Source organism: Salmo trutta, chromosome 19 (genome assembly GCF_901001165.1).
Source record: "Salmo trutta chromosome 19, fSalTru1.1, whole genome shotgun sequence".
Taxonomy (NCBI): Eukaryota; Metazoa; Chordata; class Actinopteri; order Salmoniformes; family Salmonidae; genus Salmo; species Salmo trutta.
Window position 1 is genome coordinate 54,817,666 of NC_042975.1, and position 18,404 is coordinate 54,836,069.

At 45.0% G+C, this 18,404-nt stretch overlaps 1 protein-coding gene across 5 annotated transcripts in view; it reads left to right on the top strand.

The window, feature by feature from the left end:
- The window catches only part of cblb (Cbl proto-oncogene B, E3 ubiquitin protein ligase), a 224,416-nt gene that overhangs the window by 166,441 nt on the left and 39,571 nt on the right, over window positions 1-18,404 (top strand). The window contains exon 13 of one of the 5 annotated variants that reach the window (XM_029701777.1): window positions 2,467-2,741. The exons of the other annotated variants lie outside the window; for them this stretch is intronic. Coding sequence (XP_029557637.1) covers window positions 2,467-2,490 — 24 coding nt within the window. The 3' untranslated portion in view covers window positions 2,491-2,741. Of the gene's footprint in view, window positions 1-2,466; window positions 2,742-18,404 lie in introns of those variants that run through there. 5 annotated transcript variants of the gene reach the window in all.

The following is an 18,404-nucleotide window of genomic DNA, read 5'->3' on the forward strand; positions in this document are numbered from 1 at the left end:
TTTCTGACTTGTTCAAAGCTTGTCTGAAATAGGCCTAGATCAGGCATCTTGCAATTTGTTCAATAACTATCTAACGGACAGGACAAAATGTGTGCTTACTGAAGATATCAAATGTGGTTTCCTCGATATTACGAAGGGTGTGCCGCAGGGATTGATTTTGTGCCCTGTTCTCTTCGCTATTTATATAAATAATATTGGTCTATCTGTATCATTCATCTCTACGCGGATGATACAGTTATTTACTCCTGTGCCCCCTCGGCACAGCAGGTACATGCAGTGAGTCTGTGTGCATTTTTACATTTACATTTTAGTAATTTAGCAGAAGCTTTTATCCAGAGTGAGATACTGGAGCAATTAGGGTTGAATGCCTTGCTCAATGGCACATTGGCTCGGGGATCGAACCAGTGACCTTTCAGTTAGTGTCCCAATGCTCTTAACCACAGGGCTAGTTTCAGCATCTGTATTAGTGGGGAGGGCTGCTGATGTGGGTCTGGAAAATGTATTAATAACCAGAGAATTGTTTGGAGATTAAAACTATACAACATAATACAAAACATTAATGTTTTATTTACCCCCACGTTTTTACCCCAGTTTGCGTATGTCTGTTTCTCTGTGTCTTTGTGTGTCTATCAGTGTTTGTGTGTTTGTGTGTTCTGGTCAAGGGCTAGTGTATGGGTTGTATGGAGCCTCTGGGGCAGAGATGCGTCCGGACATGCAAGGCCAGGGTGACGTCTGGGTATGAAGCTTATACCCCATTGTCCAAATTCCTTAACCTGTGAGAATGCTTGAAGTTGTGATGGGCTAGTCAGGAGGGGGGGGGGGGTTGCGTGTCTGTGTGTATTGGTGGGGAGGGGCTGATGAAGTGGGTCTGGACAGTTTATCTCTAAAAATGCTTAGTTGCCAAATCTTGTGATTTATGAGGGGGCGGGACTTCACACCAGGCTTGAAATATCACACCCACTGTTCTGAATGGGTTTGATATGTAGGTTTTTAGAGTTCAAATCATGTTAAATGTCCAAGACAGCTGGAGACACCTTCCTGAATTATTGGAGTGATAATGGCTAGTTTGTGTGACCCCTCTTTCTTCAGGCAGCTTTGTTATGACTTTAACTAGGCTAGTACTGATAGACAGATAAGACATGGGTTCTATCAGGTGGGGCTTATATAAATAGATGAGTGGCAGTAGTGGAGAAGGGGGTGTATGGGTAGCATGTAAGCCTACAGGACACTGTATGGGTATCACTATGAGTCAGTACGCCCATGAACGATATAGGGGTAAGATATACCATGAGACTGTATATGTACCATGTATAGAATAGTGTGGTGCCTCCACCTACAGTAATAAGCATAAACAGGTTAAAAGTTATATCTAGCTTATTAGGAAACTATATGATAGACCCACTATCACGTTTCAGGTAAGACCCAAATGCAGACTGTGTTGAAGTAACAATGTTTATTACAGCAACAGGGGCAGGCAAACGACAGGTCAAGTCAGGCAGGAGTCGATAATCCAGAGTAGTGGCAAAGGCACAGGACGGCAGGCAGGCAGGCTCAGGGTCAGGTTAGGCAGAGGTTGGTAATCCAGAGTAGGGGCAAAGGCACAGGACGGCAGGAAGGGGCAGGGGCAGGCAGAGTGGTCAGGGAGGCAGGCTCAGTCAGGACAGGCAAAGGTCAAAACCAGGAGAGTGAGAAAAAGGGAGACTGGGGAAAAGCAGGAGCTGAGACAAACCGGTGGTTGACTTGACTAACAAGACGAACTGGCAACAGACAAACAGAGAACACAGGTATAAGTACCCAGGGGATAATGGGGAAGATGGGCGACACCTGGCGGAGGGTGGTGACAAGCACAAGGACAGGTGAAACAGATCAGGGCGTGACACCCACACAATGACAACAGAATTACCTTTTTCTTCCACATAAGTGGAATTTATTAAAGTGAAAGATAATGGTCCAAAATAGAACAGAATGTAAAAGTAAAAAATGTAAGAACATAGCAATTATCAAAAAGGACAATGAACCACCAGAGGACCACAGAATAATACTGGACCTAATAAAACCTGAGATGAATTGTAAACGGTATAATGTTGAAATCAAAAAATGAGAAAATGATTTGAATAAGACATATCAAAAATCAACAGTATAGCAATTGTACAACCATATATCAAATATGGATCAAACCCTGTAAACAGCTGAAACCAGGGGGGATTAAAAGTACTGTAGCTAACGTTGCTTTCCCAATTTAGAACCTTAGAATGCTGAAGCTAGTTTGAAACTGGTACCAGTATATATATAGTTTCCTTAACGGCGGCAGATAGTGAAGTTAAAACACTTGAGAGCTCTCAACTAAATTCTTACAATCAATAAAACCTTGGATCGCCCCAAAATTAATATAAAAAAGTTTGTTCCTTGGACACGGAGGGGTTAAACACAGATGGGTTAAACATTAATGTTACCGTCCATCCAAAGGTGAACCGGACAGAGGGAGCGTAGCGAGCATCCATCAACGAGAGGGCCAAGGATTCCATGGGATTTAGCAAGTGAAAGAAACAACCAGAGAGCTCCATCGATGCCAAGAGGTATTTGAAGAACAACTGCAGGTGATGATGTAGTCATAGATCATTAGGATGCTGATGGTAGAGTAGCTAGCTAGCTAGCTTAGCTAGCTGTACCAACTAGCTTGGCTAGCCAGGAGGTTCTTCATCTGTCCCTTGAGGATGATGGCGAATCCGGTGACTACAAAATTAAACAAGAATAGCGAGTGAGGAGTTGGCTACCCTCATACTGTCCCTCTAGCGAACTCTGTCGTTGTTCCCCAAAATCACCTCAGTCCAATTTGCGCATACCCACCAATACTACTTCACAGTAGGGCTGTTGTGGTGAACGTATTACCGCCAAACCGGCGGTCACGAGTCATGAAGGCAGTCAAATTCCACATGACCGTGTAATCATGGTAATTAGGCTTCTTCAAGCTCTGATTATGCTGCATTCTCTCTCTAATCACTCTGATATCAATGCAAATGTATTCTAAAATCGAATTACACACTTCATGAGAGCCCATGGGCTCATGTTGCGCAACATTTCTAAAGGCTATGGAATTGCGTGAGAAAACAGAGTGATGGCCTCTATTAAAAAGAGGAGGATCCCATCAGCTTTCTATAGGCTTGGCCTACTATATTTATTTCTCAACTTTCCTAATATTAAGCACATTGCTTATATTTACAACAGCAGTATATCCTACCTGGCTAGCATGAAAATAAACCACAGGGAAAGCGTCATCCATTCGCTATTTAAGTGCATAGATTACATGTAAACCATCCCGGTTTGGCCGGTGTAGGCCGTCATTGTACGTACTTGCCTAGTTAAATAAAAAAGATATAAAAATACAGGTTCATGATAATGGTCAATTTTAAATCAAAGACAAGATTAAATCAAGAATAATCTGATGGGTGACAATATTAGCCATTTCTTTCCTATTGTGTTATTGACTGTACGTTTGTTTATTCCATGTTTAACTCTGTTGTTGTTTTTGTCACACTGCTTTGCTTTATCTTGGCCAGGTTGCAGTTGTAAATGAGAACTTGTCCTCAACTGGCCTACCTGGTTAAATAAAGGTGAAATAATTTCCTCTTTCTCAAATTTTTTGATCTTTTGTACTTATCTTAGCTTCTTGCGGATCATTGGGATGCTGGCGTCCCATCTGGCCAACATCCGGTGAAATTGCAGAGTGTGAATTTCAAATGAAATTACTATAAATATTTAACTTTCATGAAATCACAAGTGCAGTACATCAAAATAAAGCTTAACTTGTTTTTAATCCAGCCGCCATTTCAGATTTGAAAAAGGCTTTACGGCGAAAGCAAACCATGCGATTATCTGAGGACAGCGCCCAGCACACAAATGCATAACAAATCACTTTCAACCAGGGAGTTGCGACACGAAAGTCAGAAATAGCGATATAATATATGCCTTACCTTTGAAGATCTTCTTCTGTTGGCACTCCAAAAGGTCCCAGTTACATTACAAATGGTCTTTTTGTTCGATAAAGTCCTTCTTTATATCCATAAAAACTCAGTCATTTAATCCACTCGGTTTCCCTCCATCAAAATGCATACAAAATGAATCCCAAACTTTACCAATAAACTTATCCTAACAAGTCAATCAACGTTTGTAATCAAACTTTAGGTACTCTAATACGCAAATAAACTATAATATTTAAGACGGAGAATCGTTATTGTCTTTACCGCAGAAAAATACCAAAGAACGTGCTCTCATTCACGCGCTTGGAAACACTACAGCCAAAATGGGAGCCAACTACAATTTCTGGCTAATTTTTCCAAAAACCAGCCTAAAACTCTTCTAAAGACTGTTGACATCTAGTGGAAGCCCTAGGAACTGCAATCGGGCATGATTTTTGCCCTATTATAAAAGTGCCAGCCATTGAAATCAGTGGTAGAATGAAAACATTTTTTGGGGGATGGTTTGTCCTCTGGGTTTCTTTTGCCATTTCAGTTCTGTTATACTCACAGCCATTATTTTAACAGTTTTAGAAATGTTAGTGTTTTCTATCCAAATCTACCAATTATATGCATATCCTAGCTTCTGGGCCTGAGTAGCAGGCAGTTTACTTTGGGCACGCTTTTCATCCGGACATCAAAATACCGCCCCCTATCCCAAAGAAGTTAGCAGGTCTTCTAGAGAGTGTTGGTCTACGTTTTGATCGTCATTGAACCCTTTGCTACCCTTGTGCCCTGACAATTTGTTTGGGTTAGGTGTAGGAACGTAGTGATCAGGTTGATTGTAGCGATAGTTGGTTCACTTTCAATGTTCTTTATAGTTATTTTGACCGCCGTGGTTATTGGTATCGCGGTTTCGTGGTAAATACCTTTGTGGTGCGTCATCTCTCAACTCTCCTATCCCTGATAACGCACCCTCTAACTGGAGTGAGTGCTCCTGTTCAATATTGAAAACCGAGATGTCAGGGCTCTTAGCGCGGCTCACTTTTGATGCCTCAAAAGCTGTGCTCGCTAGCTCTCTGAGTTCTGATATTTGCAAACCAACGTGGGCATAAATGTTCGACAGAAACATTTATTTGAATGGTAGTAGCTATTCCAGTGCTGTTTCAGTGAGTAGGCCAAAGTAAGCTGAACAAAACCTATGATAGTATGCTTGGGGTGTTCATTCCCGAGCTTGTTTGACAGTGTTAGCCAGCGAGCTGTCGTGTTTGAAAGTCGCAGAACCACTGATCTTCAAAGGCGTGGGAAGTTTCCCATAGTCGTTTTGCACGTCTTGCTGTTATAGACAGATTAACCTTGTCACCTGTCTATTCAACATTCGCTTCAACAGGTAAAGCATGTCAGTACGGGTAGCCATCCAAGGCGTCCTGTATGTCTGCTAAGAACGTCTCAGTGTCGTTCAGCTTACCTGGAACGGGGTCAAACGTGCAGAAGTTTTTGACGATTTTGTCAAGTGCACGAAGAGGGTTTGCTTCAACCTGTGGGGAAGAATGGGCAAAAGGCCGAGAGGAGAAGCCAAGCTTTGGCTTTGTTGGCGAGGAGGCGCCATATTACTCTGTGCCGAATGGCCAAGAGGAAAGACTGAGGGACACTTGAGAGAGGTAAAGTCTGAAACCTTCTGTCATCTTCCCTCCTTTGTGTACTGAGCTCCGGATGCGAGCTTGATTGCTTTGTTGGGTAGTCACGCTGTAGCGCATGACTGTTCTGGATTTCCTCCAGGTGGTACCTAAGGGTGGTATTCTGCTGCATAGCAGAGTCCACTTGGGCCCTTAGAGTACTTATGTTAAACACGTGAGTGCCGCACTGGCTCCTTTCGGCCTCATACTTATCTGTCATGGCTTGCAGGTAGAGGTCTTGAGTGCGGAGCGAGAGATTCAGTGATGAGATTTCCTCCGCTTGCTTAGAGATACATTTTTCCATCTTCCTCATCTGGGTTCTCTCATCACTCATATGAGTTCCGCTGTTTTGTCATTCAACTTAGTCATTGTGTTCATTAAAGTGGTCATCTTTGGTCTGCAGCATTTGGACTAGAACATTATTGCTTTGAGTAACGTTCATCAAAACTGCATTCATGTTATCAAGTTTTGTGCCCGTTTGTAGATAACTTGTCACATTTATCTAGTTTGGCATGGATTTTGTCGTATTTATTTTTGCCGAAATCAAGTTGTTCCTGTAGAAGACAATTTTGTTCCTGTAGAAAATGATTTTGTTCAAGAGTTCGTGCTCGTTTGTCGTCATACGTTTTTGCCATTTCTTTTAATTGTTCCATTCTCAAATGCAGTTCCCCCGGCTAGCAGTATCTTTTCCTTTTATGCTTTTGTTTCCTGTCCCTTGAGTAGTTGGAAGCTGCAAAAACGATTTTAATCAATTTATAGGCATTAATGAATCATCAATACTGGATCAGTAATGTGGTAGTTGGATGTCAATGAACTTGCAAAAAAATATTTAATTGATTAAGCAATGTTAATGATTAATCATACCTGTATAGGCTATGATCTTAAAATGTCGCCGGAGCAGAAGGCAGACGTTTTACGTGCCCTTAACTGATTGTGTTTTTTTGTTGGTTTATCTGCGTTGTTTGTGACTTCTTTTTTTTACTATTTTTGTATGTAATGTTGCTTCCACCGTCTCTTATGACCTAAAATAACTTCTAGACATCAGTACTGCGATTACTCACCACGGACTAGCAGAATCCTTTTTCTTATTTCACGACTCTGACGAGCCCGAGGCGGAGGATATACGGCTCCCTCAGGAACAGGCCCCGATCTGTGATCTGCGTGAAGAGGAGGCGGAGAAAGAGAGGCTGCCTTCTAAGGACTAGGAGGCGATTGAATAAACCCCCACTCCCCTCAACTCTACTCGCAAACATGCAATATTTGGACAATAAAATGGACGAGTTATTGGGAAGATTAAACTACCAACGGGATATTAAAACCTGTAACATCTTATGCTTCACGGAGTCATGGCTGAACGACGACGATATCAACATATAGCTAGCTGGCTGGTTATACGATGTACCGGCAGGATAGAACAGCGGCGTCTGGTAAGACAAGGGGCGGCGATCTATGAATTTTTGTAAACAACAGCTGGTGCACGATATCTAAGGAAGTCTCGAGCCATTGCTCGCCTGAGGTAGAGTTTCTCATGATAAGCTGCAGACCACATTACCTACCGAAGAGTTCTCATCTATATTCTTTGTAGCTGTTTACGTACCACCACAGTCAGAGGCTGGCACCAAGATAGCATTGAATGAGCTGTATTCCGCCATAAGCAAACAAGAAAACGCTCACCCAGAGGCGGCACTCCTAGCCGGGGACTTTAAAGCAAGGAAACGTAAATCAGTTTTACCTCATTTCTATCAACATGTTAAATGCGCAAAAGAACTCTGGACCACCTATACTCCACACACAGAGATGCATACATAGCTCTCCCTCGCCCTCCATTTGGCAAATCTGACCATAATTATTTCCTCCTGATTCCTGCTTACAAGCTAAAATTAAAGCAGGAAGCACCAGTGACTGGATCAATAAAAAAGTGGTCAGATGAAGCAGATGCTAAGCTAGAGGACTGTTTTGCTAGCACAGACTGGAATATGTTCCGGGATTCCTCCAATGGCATTGAGGAGTACACCACATCAATCATTGGCTTCATCAATAAGTGCATCGATGATGTTGTCCCCACAGTGACCGTATGTACATACCCAACCAGAAACCATGGATTACAGGCAGCATCCGCACTGAGCTAAAGGCTAGAGCTGCCTCTTTCAAGGAGAGGGACTCTAACCCGTAAGCTTATAAGAAATCCTGCTATGCCCTCAGACGAACCATCAGAGGCAAAGCTTCAATACAGGACTAAGATTGAGTCGTACTACACCGGCTCTGACGCTCGTGGGATGTGGCAGGGCCTGCAAACCATTACAGACTACAAAGGGAAACACAGCTGAGAGCTGCCCAGTGACACGAGCTTACTGAACGAGCTAAACTACTTCTATGCTCGCTTCGAGGTAAATTACACTGAAACATGCATGAGAGCACCAGCTGTACCGGAAGACTGTGTGATCACGCTCTCCACTGCCGATGTGAGTGAGACCTTTAGACAGGTCAACATCCACAAGGCCGCGGGGTCAAATGGATTACCAGGACACGTGTACTGTGAGCATGCACTGACCAACTAGCAAGTGTCTTCACGGACATTTTCAACCTCTCCCTGTCCGAGTCTGTAATACCAACATGTTTCAAGCAGACCACCATAGTGCCTGTGCCCAAGAACACTAAGGTAACCTGCCTAAATGACTATCGACCCGTAGTACTCACATTTGTAGCCATGAAGTGCTTTGAAAGGCTGGTCATGGCTCACATCAACACCATCATCCCAGAAACCCTAGACCCACTCCAATTTGCATACCGCCCCAACAGATCCACAGATGATGCAGTCTCTATTGCACTCCACACTGCCCTTTCCCACCTGGACAAAAGGAACACTTATGTGAGAATGCTATTCCTTGACTACAGCTCAGCGTTCAACACCATAGTGCCCTCCAAAGCTCATCAATAAGCTAAGGACCCTGCGACTAAATACCTCCCTCTGCAACTGGATCCTGGACTTCCTGACGGGCCACCCCCAGATGGTAAGGGTAGGTAACAACACATCCACCACGCTGATCCTCAACACAGGGGCCCCGCAGGGGTGCGTGCTCAGCCCTCTCCTGTACTCTCTGTTCACTCATGATGCATGGCCAGGCATGACTCCAACACCATCATTAAATTTACCGATGACACAACAATGGTAGGCCTGATCACCGACAACAACGAGACAGCTTATAGGGAGGAGTTCAGAGACCTGGCCGTGTGGTGCCAGGACAACAACCTCTCTCTCAACATGATCAAGACAAAGGAGGTGATTGTGGACTACAGGAAAAAGAGGACCAAGCACGCCCCCATTCTCATCGACGGGGCTGCAGTGGAGCAGGTTGAGAGCTTCAAGTTCCTTGGTGTCCACATCACCAACAATCTAACATGGTCCAAGCACACCATGTCAGTCGTGAAGCGGGCACAACAAAACCTATTCCCCCTCAGGAGACTGAAAAGATTTGGCTTGGGTCCTCAGAACCTCAAAAGGTTTTACAGCTGCACCATCGAGAGCATCCTGAGTGGTTGCATCACTGCCTGGTACGGCAACTGCTCGACCTCTGACCGCAAGGCACTACAGAGGGTAATGCGAACGGCCCAGTACACCAAGTTTCTTGCCATCCAGGACCTCTATACCAGGCAGTCAGAGGAAAATCCTGAAAAAGACTCTAGCCACCCTAGTCATAGACTGTTCTCTCTGCTACCACACGGCAAGCGGTACCGGAGCGCCAAGTCTAGGTCTAAGAGGCTTCTAAACAGCTTCTACCCCCAAGCCATAAGCCTCCTGAACATCTAGTCAAATGGCTACCCAGACTATTCACATTGCCCCCCCCCCTCCCCTCTCCACACCACTGCCACTCTCTGTTGTAATCTATGCATAGTCACTTTAATTAACTCTACATACATGTACATACTACCTCAACTAACCGGTGCCCCCGCACACTGACTCTATACCGGCACCATCCTGTATATATTGTTGTTTTTTACTGCTCCTCTTTAATTACTTGTTACTTTTATCTCCTATTCTTATCTGTATTTTTTGAAACTGCACTGTCGGTTAGGGGCTTGTAAGTAAGCATTTCACTGTAAGTAAGCATTTCACTGTAAGGTCTACACCTGTTGTATTGGGCGCATGTGACTAATACAATTTTATTTTATTTTATTTGGTATCTGGGAATTAAACTTGAATTAACCTGAAAGCGTCGCTGAATCTTTCTTAAGATTGAAAAGTTTAAATGGCTCATTGGTTGGAACAAATTCATTTGGTCCTTATCTGAGTGATCAACCTGATATAAATGTTTGTTTTGCAATTTAACTGCGTTGTTAAATCAAATGAGACAACGATATCCAATCAGTTGAGATTCGTTGGATATTATAAAGTGTAACCAGTTCTTACAAATGTGAGAAGACGTTTGCCCTCACATTGGGGGGAAAAAAATCCCCCCAAAAATGACTGCCGATTCTTCACCACAAGGGGGGCTTTCTCTCTATTTGTTAGCTTAGTATCTAATGCAAAGCTAGCCGTTCTTGTACAAGAATGTTCACTTCCAAGGACAAAAAGGTCCCATTCAGTTCGGGAACGGGGGTTTACTAACGACGTCTCATGTTCATCCCAGTTGCCGTTTCTTGCTAGCGACGTTACCGGAAGACGCAGTAACAAAGAAATATTTTCCGTGTTTACTCACATTTTCTAATGTGCGAGTGACAGAGAGATAATACTTTGCTTCGGCCACTCGAATATATCTTCTAAAATGTCCTTAATCGGCTGGCCCTTATGTCCTAGCACTGGAAACGTAATTATTCACCCTACACACTGACCCTTTGTCAGGTATAAAACACCGGAGTCAATCTTTCCCTGCTATCTGGGTCGAAAGGAAACACACACTCAACGACAATCCTGCCCACTGCTCTTTGGTGTATAACGCAATTTGCTACCCAATTAATGTAGACTGAATTCAACAGTAAGGCATAATTTTGTCTTAGATTCCTCGCACGGGGCTCCAATACGTTGAACGTTACTTACATTAATCTGATGACTGTTATTTGTCAATCAACTATGTTTAATTGTTTCCTGAGTAAATTAATCATGTAACAATTAACTCATTAGGATATGGGGCACCATGAGAGCAGTTCTTTAAAGAGTTACCATGTCCCAAATTAAACTCTAAAGGTCTTTACCTATCACATCCATAAACAGTCAACTTATCAATCATAACCTCATATCATATCATCATTCTGAACAGTCGTAACCCGAGCCTTACTTATGATTCAGTACTACACAAATTGGTTTGATTATTTATTTACTAGCTAACTAAATGGTAACACAGGATAAACATACACACTTAATACATTAGAAACAGGTCCCTAGCAGACTGACACAATATGACGACTTGTTACAAAAGACATGGAGAGGGTGAGAGAGAGAGGGACAGAGACATAATACTTTGGTACATTTAGAAACTACTCTCGCAGTAATCATATACTTTGCACACGAACCGCCACCCGTTTGGAGTAAGAAATCATGAATGTATTTCCGTGTAAATGTCTTGGTTCTTCGTGTATTTCTTTTGGAACCAGGCCGGCTTGGAAAGGGAGTTTGGCCTTTTTGCGGCACGCTGTAAGGCTCGGATTGTCCAAAAATGGTCCGCACCATCTCCTACTGTTGTTCTCCTCTGCTGTCGTCCGGTATCCGGGGACTTGTCGTGTAGTCCTGAACAGAACTACAGAGGTTATTGTCCTTCAATTCGCTCTGGAAGATGCTTATTTGAAGATAGGCTAGCCAGCCGTGTCGATGGTTCTCAGTGAGGTGATGAGAGTCGCGTACTACTGAGATTTGAGCAGAGAAGTAGAATGGTCCCACTTAAATTCACTTTTCTAGATACTTTACTTAGGACAGCTAATCAGCCGTACCAGTGATTGTCCAGGAGGTGACTATCATCTCTACATCGTGTTGAGATTTAAAGTTTAAACCACTTTAAACATGAGCTCTAGCTCGACGTCTGATATATTAATTCTTAACCCATCATTTTATGAAGTTCATTCAAGATGGCGGTTCCACCAGGTTGACATGCTCTTTGACATCACTTAGGAGGCGGTGACTACTTACTTGTGCAAAGTTATATAAACAATTTCCTCTTATAATTTCTAAAATCACACGCCTCTCTTAACAAAAAACACTTTCATCATGTTTCATATTTTATTCACAACGTATCGGATGGACACTTCACACATATAGTGTGTATACTTTTCAAGTTACAGTATTTCCTTTATAAAAATGTTAATGACATTACAAAATAACAACCAAACTGACATCAGTGTTCTTTTAGGTCACCTCTGCCCTAAAATGTTAGAAATATTGTTCCAGTATTCGCTTTAGAACGTGTTAGAGTTCCGGCGGGAAAATGTCTGTGAAACAAAGGCACATTCCTGTGGTGAACATTGGAGAGGGAGAGAGCTGAATGTTCTTGTCCTTGATTTACAACAGGGTGTGAGCTGTCAATCCCTCTCCAGCACTCTTCTTCCCCCCTCTGTGGGCGAGAGGGGGTCTGGCCAAAGTCATCCACTGCAAAGCTGATCCGACCCATCTGGATCCTCACAGGACAGTCATGGCAGTCTTCCTCTGGTGGGTTCAATCTTGGAAGGATTCTGCAAGTTGCAACCCACCACAAGAATGTCCATAGGATGTCCTGGTTTGTGGATCATCATGACAATCCCCCTCTGGTGGTTTAACCTGGTAGGATTTCTGCAAGCTGTAGACCATCACAAGAATGTCCATTGGATGTCCTGGTTGTGGATCGTCGTTCCGGAATTCTATATTATTATCATATTTTTTTGTGCCTTGTTCGAATCATAGTCGCGCACCTCATGTAGCCTAGCCCATAGGCCTATATGTTTTAATAAGGTTTGTATCACAACTAAAGTTGCCAAATAACTTCTTAAAATGAAGCATATTCATCCGCTTTACAAAGGGTGTAAAGCCTAACTGGCATATATAAGCAGCGTGTAAGTTTCAGGTTTGGGGAAGATAATTTTCACCATAAAAATGCACCTTTATAATAAAAGCATTACATGCATAATTGCGTTTCCGGTCGCTTTTGATAATAGTGTTTTCCGCTAATGGAACATTTGTGCTTATAGCCTTAGACCATGTGTGCATTGCTGCTCTTATAATGTGAATAAATAGCCTAATAGTTTATCAACATTTAAGCTAAATGTTCTGATCTGTTGTGTCAGCCACATTACATAAAAAATGTTTTTTTGATGCTAGTGGTTGTATTAATTTTGGATCTATCGCATCCCACAACTGTCCCAGACTGTAATATTTTGGAATATTTATTTCTCGCACAGAATAGAATAGGTCGACTTTTGCACTATGGGGAATAGGTTGACATAGCTAGTGCTTTTGCTGTTGTAACGTTTGACGTCGGGTGATGAAGAAGCGGACCAAAACGCAGCTGGGAGCGAATACATGTTTATTCAACACACTAGAATTAAACATGTACACAAAATCAAGAAAAAACCTGCCAATACGTTACGTGCTCAAATAACGAGACAACACCCCACAAACAGCGTGGGGAAAACAGCACTTAAATGTGATCCCAATCAGAGACAATTAGCGACAGCTGTCTTGGTGCGGGGAGCAGGGACGGGCCGGACAGGACTGTGGACACGCACCGTGGGCTTGGTGCGGGGAACAGGTATGGGCCGGACAGGACTGGGGACACGCACCTTTGACTTGGTGCGGGGAGCAGGAACGGGCTGGGCCGGAGGGCAGTCTGGCAGCTCGGGACAGCCTGGGCAGTCTGGCAGTTCAGCGCAGTCTGACCACTCCGGCAGTTCAGGGCAGTCTGGCCACTCCAGCAGTTCAGGGCAGTCTGGCCACTCCGGCAGTTCAGGGCAGTCTGGCCACTCCGGCAGTTCAGCGCAGTCTGGCCACTCCGGCAGTTCAGCGCAGTCGGACCACTCCGGCGACTGTTGACTGGCGGGCAGCTCCGACGACTGTTGACTGGCGGGCAGCTCCGACGACTGTTGACTGGCGGGCAGCTCCGACGACTGTTGACTGGCGAGACCCACCGGAGGCCTAGTCCTGGGAGGTGGCACAGGACGGACCAGGATGGGAAGATCCACTGGAGGCCTGGTCCGAGGAGGAGGCACAGGATAAACCTGGCTGTGGGGGAGCACTGGAGTTCTGGTACGGACACTCCTTACCCACACTCCAGGCTGAATGCCCACTTTGGCCCGGCACGGGCGGAGAGCAGGCATTGGGCGAACTGGACCCTCCCAGCGCTCTGGAGACACAGTGCGCAACGCCGGCGCAGGATAACCTGGACCGAGGAGGCGCACCGGAGACCAGACGCGCTGAGCTGGCACCATCCGCCCTGGCTCGATGCCTGCACTCGCATAGCACTTGCGGGGGGCTGGTATGTAGCGCACCGGGCTTTGAACGCGCACTGGGGACACTGTGCGCTCCACAGCATAACACGGTGTCTTACCAGAGCCACGCTGCTTCCGGTAAGCACGGGGAGTTAGCTTAGGTCTACCACCTGACTCCGCCAATCTCCCCGTGTGCCCCCCCAAAAGAATTGTGGGGCTGCCTCCCGTGTCCGTTGCGCTCCCTCTCCTCATACCAGCGCCTCTCAGCTCTCGCCGCCTCGATCTCCCACTGCGGGCGGCGATAATCCCCAGCTTGAGCCCATGGTCCTTTCCCATCCAGGATTTCCTCCCAAGTCCATGACTCCAGATAGCCTTTCTCCTGGTGCCTCTCCTTGTGCTGCTCCTTGTCCTTGCCAGCCCTCCTCCGCTGCTTGGTCCGTTGTTGGTGGGGTGTTCTGTAACGTTCGGCGTCTGGTGACGAGGAAGCGGACCAAAACGCAGCTGGGAGCGAATACATGTTTATTCAACACACTAGAATTAAACATGTACACAAAATCAAGGAAAAACTGCCAATACGTTACGTGCTCAAATAACGAGACAACACCCCACAAACAGCGTGGGGAAAACAGCACTTAAATGTGATCCCAATCAGAGACAATTAGCGACAGCTGTCTCTGATTGGGAATCGACAGAACCCAACCTAGAATTTCCCACCTAGAGCCTACACAAGGCTAAAACGTAAACAAAACACAAACCAAGGAAAAATATCCCCGAGTTCACCTGGTCAGGGCGTGACAGCTGTTCATTAGGCCTACTCATCTTGTTGGCTGACGAAAAGTAAATGTGGACTGTTCTTCCAATATCTTCAATATGCATCTCGGAATTACTCCAAGATGGCGTAGCAGTGTAGACGTGGTTTGTCGTCCTCTCGTTTACTTTTTGTCTTTTTTGTATATATTTCCATTTATTTTCTTTCTCTTTTCCATTTTTAAATTAAATATACCTTCCGGTAACCCGCCTCACTCAATGTGACACGGATCCACTATTATTTTTTAGACCTTATATCCAGAACCTCCATCAGCAGCTAGCCATCAGATGCTAACCAGCTAATTAGCTACTAGCTATTTAGTCATTGTTAGCCACTGCTAGCGGCCTTTACCTTCTGCACAGACACCAGCTGTTTTTTTTTGCCTGGATAATACTTGTCAGCCTGCCTGTATCATACTGTTTTCTCCACTACAACCCTGGATTCCTGCCGTAAACCCTTGACCATTACTCCAGCAGGCATCAGCTACATAGGACTGTTCACGGTACTCCGTTTATTTTTTGTTTATCTGCCTCGAACTCAGGCCCTGTGTGTAGTTAACTGACCCTCTCTGCCCATTCATCGCCATTTTACCTGTTGTTGTTGTCTTAGCTGATTAGCTGTTGCTGTCTTATCCGTTGTTGTCTTAGCTAGCTCTCCCAATCAGCACCTGTGATTGCTTTATGCCATCTCTCTCATCTCTCTCAAATGTCAATATGCCTGGTACACTGTTGTTTTGGATAGTTATCATTGTTTTAGTTTACTGCGGAGCCCCTAGTCTCACTCAACATGCCTCAGATACCTCCTTTGTCCCACCTCCCACACATGCGGTGACCTCACCCAGCATAACTAGCCCGTCCAGAGATGCAACCTCTCTTATCATCACTCGGTGCCTGAGCTTACCTCCACTGTACCCGCACCCCACCATACCTCTGTCTGTACATTATGCCCTGAATCTATTCTACCACGTCCAGAAATCTGCTCCTTTTATTCTCTGTCCCCAATGCACTAGACGACCAGTTTTGATAGTCTTTAGCCGTACCCTCATCCTACTCCCCCTCTGGTCCTCTGGTGATGTGGAGGTTAACCCAGGCCCTGCGTGCCCCTAGGCACTCTCATTTGTTGACTTCTGTAACCGAAAAAGCCTTGGTTTCATGCATGTTAACATCAGAAGCCTCCTCCCTAAGTTTGTTTTACTCACTGCTTTAGCACACTCCACCAACCCTGATGTCTTTGCCGTGTCTGAATCCTGGCTTAGGGAGGCCAACAAAAATTCTGAGATTTCCATACCCAACTACAACATTTTCCGTCAAGATAGAACTGCCAAAGGGGGAGGAGTTGTAATCTACTCCAGAGATAGCTTGTAAAGTTCTGTCATACTTTCCAGGTCTATTCCCAAACAGTTCGAGCTTCTAATTCTAAAAATGAATCTCTCCAGAAATAAGTCTCTCACTGTTGCCACCTGTTTTAGACCCCCCCTCAGCTCCCAGCTGTGCCCTGGACACCATATGTGAATTGATTGCCCCCCATCTATCTTCAGAGTTCATTCTGTTAGGTGACCTAAACTGGGATATGCTTAACACCGCGGCAGTCGTACAATCTAAGATAGATGCCCTCAATCTCACACAAATTATCAAGGAACCCACCAGGTACAACCCTAAATCCGTAAACCCCGGCACCCTCATAGATATTATCCTGACCAGCTTGCCCTCTAAATACACCTCTGCTGTTTTCAATCAGGATCTCAGCGATCACTGCTTCATTGCCTGCATCCGTTATGGGTCCGTGGTCAAACGACCACCCCTCATCACTGTCAAACGCTCCCTAAAACACTTCTGCGAGCAGGCCTTTCTAATCGACCTGGCCCGGGTATCCTGGAAGGATATTGACCTCATCCTGTCAGTCGAGGATGCCTGGTCGTTCTATAAAAGTAATTTCCACACCATCTTACCAGCCCCTTTCAAAACATTTAGAACTAAGGACAGATATAGCCCTAGGTTCGCTCCAGACCTGACTGCCCTCGACCAGCACAAAAACATCCTGTGGCGGACTGCACTAGCATCGAATAGTCCCCGCGATAATCAACTTTTCAGGGAAGTCGGGAACCAATATACACAGTCAGTCAGGAAAGCTAAGGCTAGCATTTTCAAACAAATTTGCATCCTGTAGCTCTAACTCCAAAAGTTTTGGGACACTGTAAAGTCCATAGAGAATAAGAGCACCTCCTCCCAGCTGTCCACTGCACTGAGGCTAGGTAACACTGTCACCACCGATAAATCCACAATAATCGAGAATTTCAATAAGCATTTCTCTACGGCTGGCCATGCTTTCCTTCTGGCTAGCCCAACCCCGGCCAACAGCTTCGCACCCCCCGCAGCTACTTGCCCAAGCCTCCCCAGCTTCTCCAGATAGCAGATGTTCTGAAAGAGCTGCAAAACCTGGACCCGTACAAATCAGCTGGACTAGACAATCTGGATCCTCTCTTTCTAAAATGATCCGCCGTCATTGTTGTAACCCCTATTACCAGTTTGTTCAACCTCTCTTTCGTATCGTCCGAGATCTCTAAAGATTGGAAAGCTGCCGCGGTCATCCCCCTCTTCAAAGGGGGTGACACTCTAGACCCAAACGGTTATAGACCTATATCCATCCTGCCGTGCCTTTCTAAAGTCTTTGAAAGCCAAGTTAATAAACAGATCACTGACCATTTCGAATCCCACCGTACCTTCTCCGCTGCGCAATCCGGTTTTTGAGCTGTTCACGGGTGCACCTCAGCCACGCTCAAGGTCCTAAACGATATCATAACCGCCATCGATAAAATACAGTACTGTGCAGCCGTCTTAATTGACATGGCCAAGGCTTTCGACTCTGTCAATCACCGTATTCTTATCGGCAGACTCAACAGCCTTGGTTTCTCAAATGACTGCTTCGCTGTATACATCAACGATGTCTCTCTTGCTGCGGGTGATTCCCTGATCCACCTCTACGCAGACGACACCATTCTGTATACATCTGGCCCTTCTTTGGACACTGTGTTAAAACCTGTTACATCTAGGGGGCAGTAATTTCACGGCTGGATAAAAAACGTACCCGATTTAATCTGATTATTAGTCCTGCCCAGAAACTGGAATATGCATATAATTATTAGCTTTGGAGAGAAAACACTCCAAAGTTTCTGAAACTGTTTGAATGGTGTCTGTGAGTATAACAGAACTCCTATGGCAGGCAAAAACCTGAGATGCTTCTGTTCAGGAAGTACCCTGTCTGAACATTTCTTGCCCTTCTTTATTATCTCTGTCGTTTACAAAGGATCTCTGCTCTTACGTGACAATTCTCACGTCAACAATGGAGTCTCACAGCCCGGGAAAAACAGGAATGATGTCATTCAAAGCCCTGGCTGAAGCACACGAGAGCAAATGCTGAGTGGTCAGTCAATGGACTAAGCCTTAGGCGCGTGACACGCCCCGCCCCCGGCTTTTGGTTTTTTCCTCAGTTTACAGACAGGCAGATTCCCGGTCGGAATATTATCGCTTCTCTACGAGATAAATTGCATAAATATTGGTTTTAAACAGCGGTTGACATGCTTCG